Genomic DNA, 24,848 nt, shown 5'->3' with positions numbered 1-24,848 from the left:
CATACCCCGTTAAGCATTAATTTAAAAAATACTAAATTATTATTGAGGTTGATTGATTGTATTAGCAATTATGAATTTAAATTTAATATTAACAAAACTAAAATAACCTTTTATTTAATTCTAAAAGAATAAAATAATTTTTACGATTAGTAGTTTTACATGTGCATCCAATTATATAGTGATACGTCAGAAAAGATAATTACATTTTACATTAATAGTATGAATAGTCATGTAAAAGTAAGAAAGTAATTGAACGACTGTATAAAATATTTTACATTATCAGTGTATCAAAATTAAACTTTCATGGCTATCAGTGGCTAAGAGAGGGGGGTTGAATCTTAACCTCCTTTTCTTCTGAATGTTACCTTTTGCCTTGTTAAAGGAAATTAGGAGATATTTTTACTTTTGTCTCATATTGAGTTGAGAGACACTTTCTTTTTGTCTTTTGAGCAACAGAAACAGAAATGGAGTAGAGCAGAATAAGTAACACCCAGGTGTATCCTATTTCAGCTACTAAGTGCAATGTAGCCTACATCCAGTCTCCATCACAATCATGATAGAATTTGTCTAACTTTTTCGCCAAATTACACACACCAATATTTTTCCTAGAATCTACCCAATTCTATTTGGGACAAATCCATATTCTAACCCAATCTGAATTTGACTAGGACTCAACGTAGCTTTCAACAGCGAAGTGCTAACCCAACTTGTAAGAGAATCCCCACAGGATCATGAAACAAAACAGAAAGATGCACAAAGAAAATCTGAAACATCTTATGACTTTTTCTCCAATTTTAACTCACTGTCTTTTACCTCTCATTGGCTTTTTTGATAAAAAACCTCACCATATTTGCCTTTTTCAATGTAACTCAGGCAGACTAAATTGAGAAAAAGAAATACTAAATGAGAACCATGAAGGAGAAGAACTCAAACAGCTTAGGTAAATATAAGAACTGAATTATGTGCTTTGTTCGTACTCTCTGGTCTTCAACCCTTGGTCGTTCACCCTTATTATAGAAGAGTGGAGCTTCCATAGTTGAAGCAAGTTTAAAAATCATACTGTCTGTGTCTCCTTTATCAGAGCTGCAGCAGTTTCATTAGTCAAGAGAGAGAGCTTCGAATCTGTTGGATGCAACTTATCCATTCTCTCTCACCCATTTTCTTCAAGTTTCTTCAATGTAGACCGTAGAGTTTTGCTTTGGCCCCAAGTTTGAATTTGGACCGTATATCTTCTATTGTCCGAATTTGACAGTGATTTCTCCATGGTTGCTTGATTTGGGCTTGAGACTTTGAGAATTTCTTTTTGGTTCGTTGGTGAAGCACAAATGACGGAAATATCTTTTGAAGTGCTCTGACCATAGTGTGACTAGCTTCTTGGTTGTAGCCCTTTCTTCTTGCATGGATGAGGAAACACACTTCTTGTTCTTCAACCCACCATAGCTTCTGCACTTTCCATTTTCTTCTTTCACCCTTGTTGAATGACGTCACCGAAGAGAAGGAGAGACGAGAGAGAAGAAAGGATTTGGCTTTCGGTGGAAGCCAATAAAAGTTAAATGAATTGAACTTTGGATTTCAAATTTCTTTGGTGTGTGGGTGTTGGCAACTAGGTTAGAGTGTAACGGCACAGTTGTCAGAACCGGACCGAAATGGCTGGTTCGATCGGAAAACAGATGAATCGAACTCCCAACAGGCCCGATAAAGTATTTAAACCGCTTAAGAAATAGAACCGATCAAAGCGGTAAGAATCGGTCGAAACCGATAAAAACCGCCCAAAATCAGTGAAAATCGGTTCAACTGAACCGTTCGAGAGAAATTTCCAAAATTAATGAAGATATGGTTCAAATTTGGGTTTTTTTATGCTGCATGCACTCCTTGCTACTAAGCTATGTTGTTCCTTATTATTTTAAATTCTCATTATTAATTATGCACTACGCCAGGCACGGTGAATAGCGGCCAAGATTTGGAGGCCACACACCTCGCCGCCGCAAAGCATGCTGGGGAAAGCAGAACTCCTTCGCGTGCCACAATCATCAGCGGCGACTCCACCAAAAATGCCGCCATCGCCTACGCGAGGCACGGTGAATAGCAGCGAAGATCTGGAGGCCACACACCTCGCCGCCGTGAAACATGCTGGGGAAGCAGAAATCCTTCGCGTGCCTTATCATCAGCGGCGACTCCATCACAAAACGCTGCCAGGTGAGGATCCAATCTTAAGCAATCCAATTTTTGTTTTGCTCCCCTTTTTTTTCTTATAACCCTGAGTTGATTCCCCCCAAATTTCAAGAAAACCCGCGAAGAGTAACTGGTAGCCCTCGAAGCACACCCATTGCTGCAATTCCAAAACAAGGTTGTGAAGGCAGGACTGCTTCGCGTGCCACAAATCAGCGGCGATTGCATCATAAAATGCCACCAGGTGAGGATTTGTTAACTCAATTTCTCCTTTCCGCCTTTTTAATTTCTCCTATAAATTCTAATTCATTCTTCCCCAAATTAAGCAGAACCCCGCGAAGAGTCATTGGAAGCGCGCGAACTCTGCTGCCGTTGCTGCTCCACTGCGAAGGTGCTGCCGATCCTGGGTCCTCTGCCTGCCGTGCACGAAACTGTTGAGCCACCCTCCACTGTTCGCCATCCCGAGCTCTCGCGGCCTCTCCCTGTCCCTGGTGAGTTTGAACACTTTTAGCTTTCATTCGTGTTTTCACTCTTGGTTCGGAATTTTGGATTAACAGATTGTAATGCAACCTTGTCTCCCTGACAGAGCATGCCTTGTTTAATTAGAACCTAAACATGGAAAAAGGTCGAGTTAATATTAACCTTGCTTCACCACAAATAATGTTTACATCCAGCAATCCAATAAAAGAATCATCATGAGCGCCTAATTCTGTAATTACATATACTTCTATACATGATTAAATTTATTAGTCCCAAAGCATCACATATTTAACAGTGTACAGAGTTATTTTTTAAAGCAACCTCATAGATAAGCTAGCTATCACCACGTGAAAGCGTGAAAGCCAATGTCTATTGCCAACAAATTTTAACCTTATATTATTACCATATACCATGATGATATGCAGATTCATACTCCTTAGTTTTATATAATTCCCACAAAGACTAGTGTCCATTGGTCACAGTGAAACCACACCACTAATATTTTTGCTATTTAACAATGTGTTGGTTCCTTCAAACAAGAATTTAACTAATGGAGTTAATGCAGAGCCAGCTAAGCACTCCACTGATACCGAATTTTTTATAGTTACCTTGGAGACCGATACCACGTAATATCATGTAGAACACCTTCTTTGAAAACTTGTTTAAGAAAACCCCTCTATTGAGTTCACTACACCCTGCAACCATTGTTCTCTTACCTTTCTCTGTAAATCCATTCACTTTTTTGTTGTTGTTAAGATCATACCATGGCTGGTGCACTTGTTGGTGGAGCTTTTCTTTCTGGCTTCATTAACGTTGTCTTTGACCGGTTCCTTACAACTGATGCTGCCAACTTGGTTTTGGGCAAGAAACTTGGCCCTGACTTGGTTGAAAGGCTGATAATGTTTACTTTTACCAAGTTAGAGAAAAGCTATATGAGCTAATTATAGTAGTTAAATTATATATCAGCAACACTGAACTATAATAGTTAGTTTACATACTTCCCTAAATGACTTTGTGAATGAGTAAGAGGTTGGTCTCTTCCTACAATCATTGCCACTATACCATCCCTGCCACAGAATGTACACTGCATGCCAAGTTAAAGTTAGAAGTGCTAAATGAAATAGAATTCCACTTAGTAGTAACTAGCAATGAGCTTTAAATATATATATTTTTTGAACAGTACTCAATTTTCTACCTGCTTGCTTAGTTCAATCTCTTTGAAGCATATACATGTCATTGTACAATTAAGAATTCTCCTTGCTGCTTAGTTTCTGAGATGGCTGCATTCTCAGAAAATTTTGTTTATTGTATCTGAAGCATTGATTTTGTGAAAGCTCATTCATTACATTTGCTATATATCAGAAAATCTGGTTTATTTGCAGTAGAGAAGCTTCTAGAGCACACTCCAAACAAGGTTACTTTTCTTACAACTTTCTTATTATATATGTATATGATAATCTTGATTTACTATTATTGTACTATTCCTCTTTAGCCTTTGTGAGGATTAGAATTGATCTTTCCGTAGTAAGGAAATTGAAAAATAATAAGAAGGGTTTGAGACTGATATAAACAGATACTATAAAAGCGTTATAAGCAATACACAAAATTGGCTGCTGCTCAACTCTACTACTTGGCCATAGTTTCTGCTAGATAAGGTTAACATTATATTTCAGCAAAATTTTGATATGATAATGTTGATCCAATCAAATGCCTTTGATGGAACAACTTTCTATATATGCTTGCTTAGTTGAATCTCTTTGAAGCCTGTACATGTCATTGTACAATTTTAATTTCTCCTTGCTGCTTGGTTCCTGAGATGGCTGCATTATCAGGAAATTTGGTTTATTGTGTCTGAATCATTGATTTTGTGAAAGCTCATTGATTACACTTGATGTACATTGTGAACCTAGTCCTATTTCATGTTTGGCAGCTTTCATGCATGTTAGAAAATGGTATAGAATATAGAAGTTGCATTTGTATTATCCGCTATGTGAAATTAGAAAATAGCACCTAATGAATTCGTGCAGCTAGCTAGCTTGGCTGGATTATGTGTTTATTATTGGTGGAGAAATTGTTATACAAAAGGGAGGAAAGTTAATGATTTTATAACTATAAGGCATGTTTGATTTTTATTTCTCATTTTTTTCGGTTAAACTGAGCCAAATTATACTATTTTTTTCCTAATTTGATAAAAATACCAAAAATAAATGCATAATACCAATAATAGTTTAATTTTTAAATGCTAGTATCTTATATATATATATATATATATATATATATATATATATATATGAGAGTGAGAATGAAGTCGTATGAATCACGCATACATGTTAATTATTAGAGTTGTCATTTAACTCAAAATAATTATTTTTCTCATATGCATTGAGAATGTCTCTGCATCAGCCCCCACCTTATTTACTTAGTTACACTTTTAACTTTCCATTCCTTAATTAATTGATTAAATATATACATAGAGTGTGTTCTATGGAGAGTGAAGCTGTGTTGTTTGTTTTTTTTCACTGCCATTATTAGAACAAGTCTCTGACGTTGGTCTCTCTCCCTTGTGCTATGTTTGATTGCTATTAGTACAGTTTTCTTACTCTATATGAATACACTTACAAATCAGAACACTTGTACTCTGAGAGACGTACTTTTTGGTCCTGTATATGGGGGTAGCATTTTCATATACCTTTTTCTTTTAAAGCTTAGTGCAAAGCATCTCAGTTTATCAACAGATAAAATAATATGTTGCAGAGCACTAATTATCCAATATCCGAAACAATATTAAAGCTTTGTAATTGAATGTTCGTTTTATTTATTTAATTTATCTACTTGTGGTTTATTTGCCAGCATTGTGTTGACTGAAAAGAAATATAGCCTTGGCTTATGATATCTGGATTGTTGTCTTCAACGTATATATAGCCCTTTGTCACTGCATGAGAGAGTTATATACGAATTATATAAGTATTAATATATGTAGTTGTCATTTTGTGTTAGTTTGCTTTATCAAGAACCTTTTGTCATCCTTGCAAAGATCTTCATCATCAACATAAACATGCCGGCATACTTTGCTAAAGAATCTTGGGAGTAAATGTTTAGCTTTATCTCCAAAACATTTTTTGTTAAATAAATTTTTTATTAATTTTTTCCTAAAATGAACTTTTTTTTTTCAAGTGATCTTTTTAATCAAATCTATCTTTCAAAGAATTTAAATTGAACATAACAGAGAAAATTATATCCGGCTATTCTCTTATTATTATATAGCTTTAACCCGCAATTCTTTATGATTTAGTTTCTTATTAATTATTACATAAATCTAACTTTTACCCCTATTGTTTTTTTTTCCCTCATTTTTTAAGGTTTTTCCTTCTTTGTCTTTTCATTTTTTGGACTTCGGATCAGCAATTCTTTCTACCAGTAATTTTTTAGAAAGCACAGATTTTGACAATGAGTAAGCAACCTCCCCAATACCTTTCTACATAGTTCTGCTTGCAATATACTGTCTAGTTTACTGTGTATGGTACTCTCCCATATCATAATTGTGACAAACTATTACTGGTTTTCTTGACACACACCCCATTTTTTCCTCTTTTTTTTAGTTTAATGTAATTTTTTACTATTCATTTAGTTGTTTGTGCTATTTCATTTATTTAGACATTGACAAGAGCTGGATTACAAAGCCACGAGGTAGTGTAGAGTATAAGGATGGTTTGAATAGATTTCTTGACTTCGCATTTGCCAATTCATCATCCGATGGGATGATACATTGTCCATGCCCTTTATGTGGGTTTCGATTTTTCCAAATTAGAGAGGACGCCTACGATCATCTTCTGATGCCCCCTAACTATACTTTCTGGTTACATCACGGTGAGAGGATAGTAGACGAGAGACCCGGCGGTAGGGAAGAACTAGAACCCACTGTAAATTCAAGAGATCAAATTCGTGACTTGGTCCACGACGCATTCAACCTGACGGGACTGCACAGTGACGATGAAGACTCGATGAATAAGCATGTCGGAGACGTTGCGGAGGGGCTGCCGTTCATATCTGACAAACCTAGCTGCGAGGCTCGTGCCCTTCACGACTTGCTGGAGGATGGTGAGCAGGAATTGTATCCGGGATGCTCAAAATTCTCGAAGTTGTCTTTCTTGGTGAGGCTCTACCATATCAAGTGCATGTGCAGAGTGAGTGACAAGGCTTTCAGTTTGATTCTAGAGCTACTGGGAGATGCCTTTGAGCATGCAGTGATTCCGAAGACGTTGCACGATGCCAAGAGGATCATAAGGAAGCTCGGTATTGAGTATAAGAAGATAGATGCATGTCCAAATGACTGCATGCTGTATCAGGGCTCCGATCAAGACATGTCTAGGTGCAAACAGTGTGGAGCATCCAGGTGGAAGTAAAAGACCCAGAAGAATTCCTTAGTAAGGATCAACGCCGTTATCAAAAAGAATGGAAAGCCTCTGTCGGCGAAGATTCTCCGCTACTTTCCTCTGATTCCACGGTTGCAGCGATTATTCATGTCTAGCAAGACATCAGTGGACATGTTGTGGCACAAGAGAGGAACCAATTCTGACGGTTCCTTGAGGCATCCCAGGGACGGCGAGGCCTGGAAAGCATTTGACAGGAGATATACTGATTTTTCTGGCGACCCGCGCAATGTTCGCTTAGCCCTGGGTAGTGATGGCTTCCATCCTTATGGAAACCTCAGTTCAAAGTACTCAATATGGCCAGTTATTCTTATTCCGTACAACCTACCCCCATGGATTTGTATGAAACAAACCAACTTTATTCTCTCCATGATTATTCCCGGTCCAAAAATGTCTGGCAATGACATAGATGTCTACTTACAGCCACTGATCGATGAGTTGAAGCAGTTGTGGGCCGGTGTTGATACGTACGATGCCAGTGAGAAGAAAATATTCAAGATGCATGCTGCGTTGATGTGGACCATCAGCGATTTTCCTGGATTGGGCAATTTATCTGGCTGGAATACGTACGGCGGGAGAGTTTGCCCCACGTGCAATCTGGACATCGAGACTAGGCGACTCATCTTCAGTCAGAAATGGTGTTTCATGGGTCATCTTCGCTTCTTGAATCACGATCACAGATATAGGCAGGACCGGATTAGATTTTATGGAAAGGTAGATGATAGATCCCCACCTGTCAAATTCACTGGCAGGGATATCTTGAGACAGTTGGAGGGTGTGCCAGTCTCACACGGTAAGGTGCAAGCGGTGGGCAGTAAAAGAAGGCGCGTACAGCAGACCGGGGTACAAGACGAGTCTTCCTGAAAAAAGAGGAGTATATTCTTTGATCTCCCATACTGGGAGAACAACGAATTACGCCACAATCTTGATGTGATGCACATAGAGAAGAATGTGTGTGACAACATTGTGTTCACCATGTTGAACGAGAGTGGTAAATCCAAAGACCACCTAAAAGCTCGAAAAGATCTCCAGTTGATGGGAATCAGGCATGATATGTGGCCACTTGAAGGTGGAAAGTATCCCTCTGCAGTCTTTACCATGTCAAATCCACAGAAGGAGGTATTTCTTAGGACTATCAAGAATGTGGTCTTTCCAGACGGGTACTCTAGCAACATCTCTCGATGTGTTGATTTAAAACAGCGCAAGTTATCGGGATTGAAGAGTCATGACTGTCATATTCTAATGGAACATCTCTTGCCAATTGCGTCAAGGCACGTATTGCCCACCCAAGTGTCCGCTGTCTTGGCTCAGTTATCAGCCTTTTTTCGACTACTACGCAGCAAATGCATAGATCCTCGTCAACTACCTCTCCTTCAGGATCATGTGGTCCATACTCTATGCCACATGGAGATGATATTTCCACCTTCCTTTTTCACAGTCATGGTTCATCTAACGGTGCATTTGGTCGAGGAGGCACGCCTTGGTGGCCCAGTGCATTACCGGTGGATGTACCCAATTGAGAGGTAGAAATCTATCTAAGCTTTCTCGATCTATTTTTTTAGGATAGCTGTCACCTATAATTTTATGTGTTATGTTCTCGAAGGTACCTATGTCGTCTCAAGCAGTACGTGCGTAAGAGGGCACAACCGGAGGGATCTATTGCAGAGGGCTACTTGTCAGAAGAGATTCTGACGTTCTGTTCAAGATATCTAGATAACGTCGAGACTAGGATCAACCGACCGATGCGGGTTGACGATCGGCCGAGCGATGCCCTGCCCAGTGAGGCTGCCAGCATGTTCCCAGAAGTTGGAAAGGCGGTCGGGGTTGCTTCATTTTTTACTTTGACCCCCACTGAAATCCTTCAAGCACATCGTCATGTACTGGTCAATTGCATTGCCGTAGAGAAATTCTTAGAGTAAGTATCGAGATCGAGTTCTAAAATTATGCAGCAAGCCAATATAGCTTTAACAATTGACCATAAAATTGAACATCTTTTTGGAACTATGCATAGTGAGTACAGAGCCATCACAAAGAGAAAAATGCGAAGCAAAACAAGGTCCCAGTCTCTTATAGATAGTGTGGTGCACAAAGAATTCCCCAACTAGTTTAGGCATCAGGTAATCCTTAATATCATAGGATTCCACTTTCCATATTGATGCTTTCTTGCCTCTAATGGTTCAGTTCTAGGTCCCATTTGGAAGCACCAGTCATTCGAACGAGTTGTAATGGCTTGCCTGTGGACCCCTTGCTCAGGCCAGACGCTATCAAGCTTACAACGTCAATGGATTTAAATTTAGAACCATCTCGAGGGAGGAAGGGATGAAAACACAAAATAGTGGGATTTATGTCACTTCGGATACTAGGAGTTATGCAAGCAAACAGGATGTCAATGTTGCCGTCGGCGGTGTATCGTACTACGGGAGATTAGTAGACATCATCGAGCTAAATTACAGTGGTCAGTTCAACGTAGTCTTGTTCAAGTGTCTCTGGGAAGACACCACGTCGGGCAGAGGCATGCGACAAGACGAGTTGGGTCATACCTGTGTCAATTTTATCAATCCGATTCACACCGGTGATCGAGAAGACGATGAGCCGTACATCCTAGCATCTGAGGCGCGTCTTGTGTTCTATGTGGAGGATGAGGTGGACAACGGATGGAGTGTAGTAGTCCATGTGATGCCTAGAGATTTGTTTGACATAGGCGAAAATTATGAACATTGTGAGGTCGACTTTCACCCCCAAATCTGTATGACGAGCTTGACTGAATTTGATGTCGAAGGCTTGCGGTTGACAAGAGATGAGGTTTTAGAGGAATCCTACGATGACGTGGGTGATGATTGTGATGAGGCCTCCGATTCCTAATATACATTTCTCCATGATGGATGTAGCTCATATTCACGGGATTTTATGCATATATACTACTGTCATGATTCACCTAGGAGAGATAGTTGAATGTATTCTAGTCATCTCATTATCAGAAAATATATCTCGATTGAGTTATTTTTTGTTATTTAAAACTTATCCCCTCATATAAATCTCTATTATTTGACTGGGTTATGATATAATTGGTCTTTTTTTTCTAACTGTTGCCTCTCATATAAGATTTCCTCCAATCATATTTTTTAATTGTCCCTATACGTTCTATCTATCTCCGTTGCCTATCAGGGAAATTGGAGAGCCGATACTTCTATCCCATTACCAGAAGCCGTTGGTTCGCAGAGAAGATGATAGAGGTGTCTCCATTCTCTTCGTTGGACCACGCAACATCCTTTGCAAGGCAGTTGTGGTTCAATCAGTCGCGTATACAGTCATGGCTGGATGCCTTTTCTGGACAAAGTCACCTCTATCGAGCCATTCGTGATGCGCCAGCTTCTCTGATGAGGGTTTGTTTGCTGATCCCCAATTAATTAGTATGTGTTTCCTTGTCATATTCTTTGTTGAAACCCATTTCAGGCGATTATGTTAAATTTATAGGAATTGCTATTTTGGGACCGAAAGTACCGGGCTAAATTTGGGTTTGAGTTTATAACAAGTACGGAATTGTGGTTCACACAGAAAATACTTGACGAGGTGAAGGTAATACTTCCTATTTTACCTTTCGATTTATCTAATTTATACCACATCTCTCTATCTATGTAGCTAATTTCCTAAATTGCGCTGTTTTGGTAAAATTAAAGAAGCCGAGTCACCATTGAGGATGGATATATAATTGTATTTTTTAGATCAGAGTAAACTCTATTTTCCCTTGCTATAAGAAATTTAGTTGCTTTAAGTTGTATGCTAGTATCTACCACATACAAATATGTGCGGGTTTAAAATTTACTCAAATTTAATTGCTTGTATTGGCATGATGTGAGCTGGCTCAAGAAAGCACCCAATTATTCTGTATGGCCAGTGATTTCCTAATTCACTCAGAAATGTAAAAGATTTCTAACATATCCCTACAAATTTGGCTACACCCATTTGCCACCTGCAATATTTGTAATTCTTTATGGAGTTTAGGTGCACAATTCACTACAAAGAGCCACTTGCAAGTTGGAACTTGTAAAAATGAGATTTGGGTAAGCCGAGACCAAGTTGGAACCTATAAGACTTGTGAGAGAGTTTACGGTGAATTTTGAATAAGATCAGAATTATCGGTTGATGCCAGTGATAAGAATTATGGGCAAGATCTTGTTGTCCTTATTATCTTTTTGATTGATAATTGGTCTCTGTGTGCTTTACTTTATTTTTGCTTCTTATTTATAGTATTGATAATTAATATTTTGTACAGACACACTATGAAAATGCTCTGCTCGTTGAGCTGGATATTGCATCACGTGAGGAATTCAAGCTCATGGAACATGGCCTTGAACGACTATGGGACAGTAAGAAATACATGATATATGCAATGGTAATATAATAGGATTATATGTCACACTCTAATGTATCAATTGTTCCTCTATGTTTGGATATGATGCTGGACTCTCAGGGTTATCTCGTGCAAAGATCCAAGAAGCATCCGAAGAACCAGGAGAGGTGGTTCCAGATTCGATGGAGAAAGAGGACGTTGTCTCCTCCGATGGGTCTGATGAGGCTATTTCTGCCAGTCGAAATGGTTCCATGCTATCCTATGACCTTAATAAAACACCAAAAGATAATGAATATCCTTACAGTGGAATGTCTCCTGGTAAGAAGAATGCATGGCACTTGGCTATGTGGGCAACAAATTACTTGGATCCTTGAGAACATTGCTTTAGTTTATTTATTTGAATTTCAGTTGAAGTTATTCGGGAAAGCCGAATCTTGTTGATTGATTTTGTCGTAACTTTATAACTTCTCAGATTGTTATTAGAGATTGTTCTTGTTGGGCAGTTTATCATGGTTGAGAACTTAGGGAATGTGATATTTAGGCAAGAACGGTTCATTTATTTTGTTACTTTTTGAAAGTGAATATGTAATGAGTTGGATTTATCACTGTTCCGTGCCACAGTGAAGGCCCTCTTGCCTCTATTAAATATAAATTTCATTCGCTGGTGTTTATAATCCTATGCAAGTTTGTGCTATTTCATTCACCCAACTAGTGAGAAGATTAAAATGACTTGTAATACCACAAATCACATGTTTTCCCGATGCCTACTACTATTTTTATCCTTACATTATACATGAATCAACTACCTAATGAATATGTTATGTTATATTACACTTACATATATTAGGTCTCTAGGAATTTATTTCTCAAGAGATTTTTCTCCTACCTACTCCTGCTTTTATCATTCATCCACCTCATAATGCTTTTAATTTTTTATGTGGAGTAATAATTAAACCTCACTCTTTACTATCTTAAACTGTAGAGCATCCCAAAATTGTTGTTTATTCCCAAGATATTACTCTATTAATCACATTCTATCTTTTAAGATGAAGGAAAAACTTAAGAGTAGAGAAGTTAAAACATATTTGAGAAAAAACCAAGAAAAGTGTCTTGTTAATATATTTTATTTATCCATCTTCCAAAGAAATGCTAAGAGAAAATTAGCTAGTCTTTCCTTTAAAAATAAGACAAAAAGCATTAGCCACTTAGGAATTTTCAAAAAAAAAAAAAAGACTTGCATAGGATTTCTTATCGAGTCACATACTCGTTTAGCAAACATGTTTTAGAAATTTTTATTATGACTAATCCCTATACTGTTCTATTTAATTATTAATATTATTATTATTATTATTATTTTAAAATTTAGGATATCAACCCACCTATTATTGATTTTGCTTTAAAATGCTATATTAGGAATTTGGGTTTTCACAAATAAAGGGAGCCGCGAAATTAAAATTGAAACCCTTTTATGAAATATCCCAGCTCCACTATAAGTTACTCTGCTTCTCATTCCTTATTCCCCAGCCCTAACTTCGAAAACTTTGAATGAAGGAACCCCTCCCCAATAGAAGCTCGCACAACTCGCGCTCCCAACGAGGGATCCTCAGCTTGCGCCGGACCTGGGTCTCCAGCCACTCCCGGTCGCTCAGGTCTCTCCACCAGTCTTCACAGCTTCCGATTGAGATCAAGGTTGGGCCATCTTAAAGTTTGAACTTATATTCCTTTGGGATTTGGTTATTTTTGCATTGCTTTCATTCTGAGTTAGTTATGAAATGCTATTTGGCTTGCCTTACCCCATGAGATTTTTATGGAGAGTAGGAACTCATTCAGTTGTCACTATCTTTATATTCAAAATCTTTGAATTTGTTAGCATCTACCTTAACGTTGATCACAATGCTATTGTCGTTCAAGGCACATTCCCTAAAATTTTCGTGAGAGACCCAAACTATTCTGACTTGAAGTTTCATACTGAATTTGTGGAAACTTATATTGTAATGGGAAGCTTTAACTGCCTATAATTTTAAATAACTAATTAAAGGAACTTGAACTATGGTATTTTATTGCTTGAAACAATTGAAACTGATGATGAGTTCTCTTGGGCAGTAATGACTAACATAAACCCTGACAAAAGGCTTGAAATCATGCTAATTATTAGCTTGATTTGATCACTGTTTCTTCTTATATGGCATTGTATCTTTTCTCTTTTTTTTTTGAACAAGGATAACATGGTTTTATAGAGAGTTAAAAGCAAAGTAGTTCAAACATAGGTCAAAGCTTGATTGTTTAGTTTATTTATTATACATTTAATTATTTTCTTATGGGAGATTTGATTATTTTAGTAATTAATTATTTAATTAAAAAATTATAAGATATGATTATTGATTTAGTTATTTATTCATTTTTTGGGAATTATATTTTTTGAGTGTATAATTATTCGATGGTGATTATAAAATAAGACACCTTTTTGGCCCCATATACTCGTTGCAATGATTATAGCTAACACTCTAGGACATGCATGAAAATAATCAATGGAAGGATCTAATTAAATTGGGATAGGTCATGAGTAATTTATATGTTTTTCATTGTTCAAATCTGTACCTAAAATATGACATTAATATATATAGCCATTTGGTTTGTATTTTGATATATGCGTGGTGTATTTTTAATGTTGTTGTCTACCTAAGATTTAATGGTTCAGTCATATCTACCTATAGGCTCTTCATCGTATATATTTTAAATACTCCTCTTGTGTATTTGGTACTTATTCGTGGAAATCATTTAGTCACTAGTTTTCTTAATTAAATATATTAAATTATTTAGTCACTTAGCCAGAAACAGTGTTCATGTGATATTTGAAACTAAAAGCTATATATGAAACATAGCAATTAATTTGGAATTGCCCTTTGCAATTGCTATAATCTTGAATGTACGTGGTACTTTTTCTGTTGAAATGGTTGGCAGTATCATAGAGTTCTGGGCAGAACTTATAGTCTCACATGTATGTAATCTCATATATGTATCTAAACTTGTGTTTTCTATATAGATTAGTCAATGAATTATATTTTAATTTTGGTTGTAACAAATTTATCAAAACAGAATGATATGTGCTTTGACTCTTCTTGATTTTAATTTGTTATTTGGTTGAAACAGGCGCCCTTTATCTTCTAAGATGGCCAGAAAAGGTCGTTTCACGAAAAAATCGAAAATAGGACCAGGATGTCAGCAACCACAAACGGCTCCGCCTCCGGCCTCTGCTACCCACCGCGATGACTCTGAAATACTCCCAGACAGTGGTGATAGTGTCCCTCCAATTTATGTCCCCTTTGAAATAAATCTGCTTTATTTTTACAACTCTTGACATACTGTTGTTTGTTATCTGTATAGCATATTTTCCACATTGATGAAGATAGCGAAGGAACCATCAAAAAAATATTTTGAAAGCTATGGGAAAGTCCTGGAAGGAGACAAGGCTGAGGTTGTATAATGCTTATTTCGAGCCAACGTTCACGACTGAACAAAATATTGAGAACCGTCCACCGGAAATAGATCGAGAGCATTGGAGATGGTACCTTGACTATCGCGCCAAACCCGAGACGAAGGTAAACTACTATATTACAAATTATTGTTGCGTTGAGTATTTTTAAATCATCTTATAATCTCCCGTTTTCTCTGCTGGACCAATAGAAGAAGTGCAAGAAAAATGCGAAGAATCGATCAAAACAACAGTATACCCACACTGGCGGTTCGAAGAGCTTTGCACGGCGTTTGGAAGAAGAGGTACTTTACTTTTTTTGTTCACTCTTCGGACTATTTCTGTGACTTAAGGTTGCCTTGATTGTGTGGAAAATGGTAATAGCACAAAATTTGTTGATACAGTCGGAAGAACAAGGGAGAATAGTCGGTAGAGGAGAGTTATGGATAAAGGTGCACAAAAAAAAAGGACGGCTCCTATATGAATGATGAAGCAAGAGCAATCGGTGTAAGTACTACTACTTATAATTGATCGATAAACTTATGACCTCAAATAGGGCAATAGTCTACTTTTCTATGCTATATTGTTTTTGCTCCTGTTTGATGAATGGTTTGATACTGTATGTTAAGATAGACCAAGAGACTTTTAAAAGTCCTATTTCAGCTTACTTTAATTATCATTGCTAATTTAACAGTTATGTTTCTGGACTATTTGAGCTAAGATATAATTTGGAAACAGTTGCCGTAGAATTTGAATGACTGAGTTTCATTTATCCCTTACAGCTAGTTATAGTGGCAGGCATCCTATGTTATCGTTTGCTATGTGTTATTGACATGAGATGGACCCATCAACAAAATTGTTGTTTATGCTAATTTGTGTCTGTAGGAAAGAATTGAGGAGATTGAGCAGCAGGATGAGTCATCAAGGGTGTTGTCTCAAAATGATTCCATTGCTCAGGTTTTCGGAAAAGAGAAACCGGGTAGAGTACGTGGTGTGGGTTTTGGACCGACTCCTAGTCAAATCTTCGGTCCAAATTCACATGGGTCTGGCAATGGAGTCCAACTAGAGGAGACTCAGAGGAAGCTGCTTGAACTGCAGGCAGAGCTTGAAGACGAGAAGTTGAAGAGGAAGGCGATGGAGGATGAGGCAGCAGCACAGAAGTTGAAGAGGAAGGCGATGGAGGATGAGGCAGCAGCAAAGAAGAAAAAGATGAAGGTGATGGAGAGTGCTCTGGTTTATCTGTTTCAACGCCAGGGTGAGGAGCTGCCACCAGACATCGCTGCAGGAATGGGTTTCGTGGAATGATAGAGTAAATAGTAGAATATTAGGAGTGGAGAAATTTTGCTATGAATCAAGCATTTTATTGAATTAGACTGAGCAACTCTTTGAAAGAGATTTCTTTTTGTTCGTATTTTTATGGATATATATATTTCCTATTTTGCTTATATATCAATTTTCTTTTTGCTACAAGTTTAGATTCTAAGGTTGAAAATATTCAATTTTAAAATAATAAAAAATATAAGAAGAATTATAAAAAATAATTGAATAATATTTTAAACCAATTTTGCGTTTTTTTTAAAGACCCGAATTTTCTTTTTTTTTTTTAATTTCTATTAAAACAGCGGCGGTTTTAAACCGCCTCTATTTTGGTTCCATAATTAAGGATAGTGTTATATCTAGCGGCGGTTTATAACCGCCGGCATCTCTAACAGAAAATATATTAGCATTTGGTGGCCGTTTTAAAAACGCCGCTAAACGTGCGGCCACGTAAACAAAGCGATAAAAATTGTGGCGGTTAAAAAACCGCCGGTAAATATGTTGCAAAATGTGTCAGTGGAATACGGCGGCGGTTTTCTGTATGTGTGCCGCGAAATTTTGATTTAGCGGCGGTTATGCCAGCGGTTGCTGGAAACCGCTGCCAAATCCAATCCAGGCGCCCATATCCATGGCGTTTCGATTAACCACCGGCATTTGATTTTGCGGCGGTTTAAAACCGCTGCCAATTCATAAAAAAACCGCCACCAAATTCCGCCTCTGCTGTAGTGATGTAATAAAAATGTGAAATAATTTTTTTAGATATTATTTTAATTTTATGCTTAGTTATATTTAAATTAATTATATTTTTTATTATTCATAATTATTAATATAAATATAATTAAATATGTATAAGTAAAAAAATATCAAATATTTTTTTCAATTATAATATAATTTTTTTATGATTACATGATATTTATTAATATTATTTTTGAATAAATGCACATAGAATATAATAGAAATTTATGTGTTTTCAAGCTCTAGATGTAAATTATAATTTTAATTAACTGATTTAATTATCACTGTTCGCATAAAAACTCATACTTTTTTGAAATATATTTTCCTTAAGATAACATAAGTTTAGTATTTGTTAAATGTATGATAAAAATGTGTTATGCATATTTAACTAGGAAAATTATACTTAATGAGATCATTATGATACAATAATTGAAATAATTATTTTAGACATTTAGTGAGAGCTCGGTTGGGGGTGCGGTGAACCCGTCAGCTTGCATGGCAAAGTTGCATGGTTAATTAGTAGTTTGCGACGTCATCACCGGGCAGTTTGCAATGAAGAAAGAACCTTAATTCCATTCTTACACCGAAGGAAAAATCGACTACAATCTATTAAAATAAACTACATGCATCGTACGGCATTATTGCACGTAACACTTGACAAATATTGAAGCCTAACTGAACATGTAATATTATTGTCCCCAAAACATGTGCACGGATGTTGATTCGTATGATACACCATATATTAATTCCTGCGCAATAAATATAGGCCACATCTAGAAATTTGGTTCATAGGGATATGCTATTTTTCATGGGAAGCCACTTCAAAGCGAGAATGAGCAAAACAGTAAATAACGCTAATAATTATGTTTGAAATTAGAATATATAACCGTCTAGGTGTGGATACAATATCTGGGGTTGGTGACACATATTTTGAACACAAGGTAGTTATATTATTGTCACTAATGTATACGAAAATAAGGTTTAGGACGCCAAATACGGGGTTTAGACTAAGATTTAAATTTGCAGTAGATGTTATTAGTTATATTTAGATTCGGAGGGTAAAAAATTAAACAGCAAATATATTTTACCACAGCATAGTTAACACTTTTGTTATGATATTCGTAGAAACGTGTTTTAGATACGACTATGGAGACCAGAACCGTATGAGACTGGGAAAAGATATACTCCTGTGTAAGTCACTGCAACTAGGTTTTTTAACATAGTTGGTAATATCAGCCGGACATAATCACTTAAGATCATTATTATAATTTGTAACAGGCAATGTCGAGGTTACACAACGAAAACATGTGACATTCTAAACATACACTAGACATTAAAATAAAAGAGATACATAGATTGGAGTAATCGGGAAAAACCGTTTGCTTGCCTTGCATAGGTTGACGTTAGACACATTGGTAGAGCGGAAACCTTGCAAGTCGCCGTGACCTTCCTGAATGTGAAATTTGCCGCGTCATGCAACAGTGACAAGGATCCTAGTAGTCAGAGTCTTATGTGGTTGATGAATTTTTTTTCCAATTTCAGCCAATCCCATGCATGGATTCGGTTATGAAGATATAGGAGGGGGAGCTTGTTTTTTGCAATGCGAGGGGGGTGTAGCTCTTGGCATGTTGGGTATTCCATGCGCACTTGGCATCACGGAAGCATGTATAGGTTGTGACTTGTTAGGGAGGCAACCCTGATTTCCTTTGCAATGAAGTTGATGTGTGTAATCACAGTCTGGGTCGTACCTGACTAGGCTGGTTGATTTTTTCCAATAACCCCGTGAACCAAATTCTGAACCGCTTCGTTATAGTTATTAAACTAAAAAAAGATATAATAAATTCAACAAGTAGTCCGGTTACTCTTTAAATAATTACACAACTAATTTATTTTTAGTCGAGGCAGTTATATTTTTTAATAACAGAAATATATTAAGTTTAGTCGTTTAAGCAACCGGTCTTGGCTGGTTTGCATAACCCTGAGTATATAGAACCATGCTTGGTGAGGCAAAAAGCAGATTGACTTGGGCGATCCCCTAAGATGCAACGTTGTTTAAGCTACCCACGCTTGAAATGTTATGTTCGCACCAACTCATAACCTGTGCCACTCAACTCAATAAGATGCGACATCCGGATTGACATAACAAGCTTCAGTCTCAGTCATTTCTCAGAAAAAGCGCAATGGTAAAAGACCATAATGTACACACATTAGTGCACCAGTGCTTAACTTCACAGTCCGACACGGACCACAAGGCATGATCTGTGTTAGATTTTATTGAAAAACCCATTGCTACGCATCTTTCCTCCCATCCATTGTAAGTCACTCACCTGTAATTTAAGTGTTTATTTTCGCAAATATATTTTGTTGGTAATTGAAACGTAAAGCCACTGTATTGTGAATCCAATAACGTAATGCCATGCAACAGAAGAAAGATAGTCGTGACGGACATCGTTTACCTATCACATTTTAATTCTTTCTCTGGTTTCTTAAAAGCCTTACCTTGGTCGGCCTCTGCACCAGGATGAGAAACGATTCCAACTAAACTGGGGTATTTTATTTGCAGCAAGCTACATTTGGCGGCCAGTCGTTGACATCGGCGAACATGACGTCGAGATGCAACAACTACATGTGCAGCAAGGTGGACCAAACTGCCAAGGTATGTACACCGCTACCGGTATTATGTATTCATATGCTTGTTTTTTAATGTGTTGCTGCTTTTTCATACTTACCATTGTTCTGGATTTATTTTCAGGTTTATCAGTCCATGTGGTGTGACCAACACTGGTACCTGATGATAATCGACGTCCTGTGGAAGAAGTTGGTGTATCTAGACTCACTTCGAGACCCACGTGAAGCGAATGCCAGGAAAACGATGATGCTTCGGGTGGTAAACCTCGGTATCATTGGCACTACCACATGGCCACCCATCGAACGGCCAACACATGTCACTGGTACCTAGGAATTCTGCTTGTGTTTTGTAGGCACTTCACCTAGAGGGTCTGATGCTGGGAAAGTCCTGGCTATCGGGACCTAAGGCGCTGCATCCTAGGATCTCAATGTTCGAGTTTGAGGAGCCAGAGGTGCCTCAACAACAGGGGAACTCGTAAGACCTTTCATTTCCATATTTCGTATACTTTTGTGATTTTCTAGTATACTTTTACTAGTTATCTGATGTCTTCATTGTTATAACAACAAAACCCTAAATATCTGAGTGATTTGTGCCCAAATAGCATGGACTGTGGCGTGTGGGTCTCCCAGTGGATGATTCGGGAGCACCTGTGGCAAGATTACGGGGTATAGGTAGAGTTATTCTTATGTTCACATTCATCCCGTTGAGATTATAATGAATTAAGTTTAAACGAGGCATCTATTAAATAGATACGTTGGTATTCACTTGACTTTTGTTTCAGCATGTCAACAAGGCGACTTGGATGCGCTTGGCAGTGGATTTGGTGAAGTCTCACAACGACCTGGCAAAAGACACTATCTCCAAAGCATTTCGACACTAGCAAGGGAAAACTATCTAGATTTCAGGCATGTTTGGTTGGAAAGGTTCCGAGTGGTATATCTTTTGTGTCGGTACCTTCTGGGAATTTACTTTTTTGCATGCCAGGGTGCTAAATCGGAACATGATAAACATGCACACCCCCGTAACTGTTTCATTGAAATAGCGTGAAATTTACCTATCTGCTTGTTTTGATGATGGAATTTTTGAAGTCTATACTCTAAGTCTCTTCTGAAAGCAGTATTGATGCCAGGGCATTTTGACCAATTTCACTGACCTTTTCTTTACTGTTTTAGGGTAGTTTCATGCATTTTCTTAGTAAATAAGCAAGTTTTGGGTAGAAATACACTTACATCTTGATTCAAGCAAACATTGTGAACTTTACATGATTTAATGAGAATTATGCATGAATTGAATGACAAATTGGATAATGCATGATCTCATGACTTGGAATAGAGCTTTGATGCACTTTATTTGCTTGATTTCAGAACAAAGGAAGCAAGGAAGAGCCACGTTAGTAGCCACGTTAGCCTAATTAACGTGACCACTAATGTGGAATGGGCATAAGCTTGTAGCATTAATGAGAAAAGTGATCGCCAATAACGCCTTCGAAGCCATCATAACCCACGTTAGTTGCCACGTTAGTTACATTAACGTGGGAGCTAACGTGGAAAGAAAGGAGGAGCTCCAACGTTAGTGGTAAAAGTGAACACCACTAACGTTCTAAAAGGCCATACATAAGCCACGTTAAGAGCCACGTTAATCTAATTAACGTGAACTCTAACGTGGAGATTAGAGGAGAACGCCAATGTTAGTGACACTCACCTTTGTCACTAACGTTGGAACAGGCCAAGATTGCCCACGTTAGTGGTCACGTTAAGGCCACTAACGTGAAGGGTAACGTGGAGCAAGGAGTGATAGGCCAACGTTAGTGACACTCACCTTTGTCACTAACGTTGGAGATGGCAATTACCACCACGTTAGTGGCCACGTTAATCTAATTAACGTGAACTCTAACGTGGGGAGGAGGGGCGTTTGGAGCGTTAGTGACAAAGGTAAGTGTCACTAACGCTCTCGAAGCTTAGGCATGCCCACGTTAAGGGTCACGTTAGTTATACTAACGTGAACTCTAACGTGGGGAAAAGAGGCAATAAGCAACGTTATTGGAAAAGGTGAATGCCAATAACGTTTGTGAAGGACCAAGAGGCAACGTTAGTGGTCACGTTAGTGCCACTAACGTTGAAGTTAACGTGGATCATTTTTGGCTTGGAACGTTAGTGAAAAAGGTGATCGTCACTAACGTTCTCGAACCCACATTTTTACTTAACGTTAACACCACTAACGTCCTAACTAACGTCCACGCCTAACTCACACTTTTTCTGCAAGCAAAGCTGAGCCCACTGAAGACTATAACTGCCTCAACTCAAGATCAAAGGCCCATATCCAAGACTTGAAGAGCCAACTAGAAGATCAGAAGAGTAGTATATATAGGAGTATTTTTGAACTAGTAAGGGAGCTTTTAGCATTTTGGAGAACTACTCTCTGTATACTTTACTTTCTCTGTAATTTTTAGTTAATTTGATAATGCATTATTCTTTATCTTCTTCCATTCCCAGAGCTATGAACAACTAAACCCCTTCATTGGGTTAGGGAGCTCTGTTGTAATTTGATGGATCAATAATAGTTTTCATTATTCTTCTTCTTTATTTTCTCTTGATTTTACTAGAAAGCTTTCAATCTTCATCCAATTGGGTAGTTGTCTTAGAAAAGAAGCTATTCATACTTGGATATCTTTGGAACCTTGGAAGAGGAATGAAGAGATCATGCTAGAAATGCTTTCTCATGATTTCTCATGTTGGACCAAATTGGGGTTTGGATAGATATAGTGACATATAATCCTACCAACACTTTGATTTGGGAATACATGTGGTATAATCAGTGACCATACTTCATCTCTTCTCATGAGCAATTAGACCAAGGAATTGGCTATTGATCAAGATTTGAGAGATTGAATTACCAAGGAATTGGAATTTAATCACTTAAGATTGCCAAGGAGATCAATGAATGCATTGATTGAGGAAGAGATGAGAATGAACTTGATCCGGAGAATACAACATCTCCTGAGCCCAATGAATCCCCCATTTCTGATCTTGCCCATTCTCTTTACTTTCTGCCATTTACTTTTATGTTCATTTCCCCAAATCCCCATTTAAGATTCTGCAATTTACTTTCCGCCATTTATATTCTGCTCTTTATTTCCAGCATTTACACTTTCTGTTATTTACTTTCCTGCCATTTACGTTTCTGCAATTATCAACTCAATTTCTGCTTAGCTCAACTAGAACATTCCTCTGATTAAAGTTGCTTGACCAATCAATCCCTGTGGGATTCGACCTCACTCTATTGTGAGTTTTTACTTGATGACAATTCGGTATACTTGCCGAGGGAAATTTGTTGAGAGACAAGTTTTCCGTGTATCAAGTTTATGGCGCCGTTGCCGGGGATTAATTGTGATTAACAAACTACCGGTTGGTTGATTACCTAGATTAGACATTTTCTTTGTTTTGCTTTGTTCATGTAATTGCTTTGGTTCTTTGTTTTCTATGCTCTCTAACTGTTTGTGTTAATGCCTCACCAAGAAGCCCCTATTCGTGACAGCTCTGGCTCTGGTGATTTTGTTATTAATACAACAGTTTCTTTTACTTAGCTTCTTTTCAAATAAACTTGGCATATGATCACATTCTAAGTTTGGTGTTGTCCTGCAACAATCTATTTTCAATCTTTCTGGATACTTGCATTGATTCCAAGAGAAAGTGTCACACTAAGTTTAGTGTGCCACTTATTTTTTTTATGCAATGTATCCAGCAATACCACTTGTCTGTACAATCATAATGCCTTTTCTTCTTAGGCTTGTAGTGTCATTTTTTAACCAAGCTTTCTTAATTTTATGCATTACTCATAACTTGTTTCTTTTTTCTGACATTCATGGTTGAATCACAATCTCAACACCACTGCTCCTACTTGTTGCTTGCTGGCAAAGCACTTACTCTAAGATGGTGATTGGAGGGAGGAAGTCTGCAAGAAAGGACAACAAGGGCGAAGATGAGCTACAAAGGTTGTAAAGTTCCTTTCCTTCTCATTTACTCCCAGTAGACTTAATTGCAATCATGAATGTCTCTTGTTTTGAATTCTAGGGTCTACCTCTGTTCTGTTAAGTTACTTTTAGTTTAGTAATAAGCATGGTTCATTACTTATCATTGCACCCTCATCTTGAATCTGCTTGCACCCATTATACTTAAAAGTGCATCAAAAAAATCATTCTTTTGAAAGGAAAGTGTTGAGGAATTTTATCAATTTTGAGGCAAGCTAAAGATTAAGAGAAATAGACTGATTGTATGATTGTGTATTGAGGTTACATGTTTGTGAAAACTTGCATGGGAGCTCATAGACAGGAATTGAAATTTGGAAAAGTGTTATGGAAATTCTCAAGAATCTATTGATCCAAGAAGCAGTAAACAAAAGAAAACAAAAGAAAAATAAAAACAAGGAAAAAGCCCAAGGTTCTAAGCATCAATTACTAGGATGAAAAAGAAAGATACAAAAACTCAAAGAGTTATTGTCCTAGTTACATGCTTGTGGTGAATTTGTGTCAAAGAAAGAGGCCTAAGCAAGTAAATCCTAAGGGGTGCTTCATCACCTAATACCTTAACCCAACTGGGTTAGGAGTATTGATTGAAAACTTATCCTAAAGGGCCGCTTTGAGACATGACGCCTAGAGTCGAGGCCAAGACAAATAAATACTGCTTCAAGGTGATAATCTGTAAAGAGGACTCCATAATACCATTCGAATGACACTCCTAAGATCTAAGACTTCCAAGATGTAAGGACTAATGAACACTGGAACCCTTGCATAAGCATATAATTGGAGTTGGCCTTCATTATCACTTAATCACTTCACTCACCAAGGCATCATAAGAAATTCTTCAGCGCACTCTAATAAAAAGAATCCTTTGTGCATAATTCTTTCCTTGCTTGGGGACAAGCAAGATTTAAGTTTGGTGTTGTGATGCAGGTGCATTATTGCCTATTTTTAGTAGTTATTTCAGTAGGTTTTAGTTAGTTTTCATACAAATTTTGCCAATAAATGAGTAATAGCATGAAAAATCTCTTCATGAAACAAAATCTCAAGCATAGGTGAATTTTAGTTAATATACAGGGTAAATATGATAAAATAGATCACACTAAGTGAAGTTTTGATTTTGAGTATTATAAGCACACTTAGTATATAAAGATCATCTTGTATGTTACCTTCATAGTTGTAAGAACCGGACCGGACCGGTCGGTTCGACCGAAAAACCGATGAACCGGACCCATAACCGGTCTGGTTGA

The 24,848-nt window shown here is 37.6% G+C and overlaps 2 protein-coding genes across 3 annotated transcripts; both read left to right on the top strand.

Moving 5' to 3' along the window:
* The first annotated feature begins 1,932 nt into the window (after positions 1–1,932).
* On the top strand, positions 1,933–12,098 carry LOC112775134 (uncharacterized). 2 transcript variants are annotated; one of them, XM_072227933.1, is made up of 7 exons: positions 1,933–2,196; positions 2,285–2,413; positions 2,499–2,660; positions 10,245–10,462; positions 10,554–10,655; positions 11,353–11,446; positions 11,551–12,098. In XM_072227933.1, exons 1-7 carry the CDS (start codon positions 1,992–1,994, stop codon positions 11,802–11,804), a joined length of 1,164 nt encoding a protein of 387 aa, XP_072084034.1. In that variant the 5' UTR covers positions 1,933–1,991; the 3' UTR covers positions 11,805–12,098. The 2 variants fall into 2 exon arrangements, with proteins under 2 accessions (XP_072084034.1, XP_072084035.1); XM_072227934.1 differs by lacking the exons at positions 10,245–10,462; positions 10,554–10,655 and adding an exon at positions 4,032–4,063.
* Positions 12,099–12,866: 768 nt separating this feature from the next.
* On the top strand, positions 12,867–16,347 carry LOC112779728 (uncharacterized). Its single transcript, XM_025824063.3, has 6 exons — positions 12,867–13,119; positions 14,581–14,723; positions 14,815–15,029; positions 15,115–15,207; positions 15,307–15,409; positions 15,788–16,347. The coding sequence occupies exons 5-6, from the start codon at positions 15,383–15,385 to the stop codon at positions 16,205–16,207; spliced, it is 447 nt and encodes a 148-aa protein (XP_025679848.1). The 5' UTR covers positions 12,867–13,119; positions 14,581–14,723; positions 14,815–15,029; positions 15,115–15,207; positions 15,307–15,382; the 3' UTR covers positions 16,208–16,347.
* The last annotated feature ends 8,501 nt before the right edge of the window (positions 16,348–24,848 follow it).

This window comes from Arachis hypogaea, chromosome 19 (assembly GCF_003086295.3).
Source record: "Arachis hypogaea cultivar Tifrunner chromosome 19, arahy.Tifrunner.gnm2.J5K5, whole genome shotgun sequence".
Taxonomy (NCBI): domain Eukaryota; kingdom Viridiplantae; phylum Streptophyta; class Magnoliopsida; order Fabales; family Fabaceae; genus Arachis; species Arachis hypogaea.
This window is presented reverse-complemented; position numbering and strand designations above follow the sequence as displayed.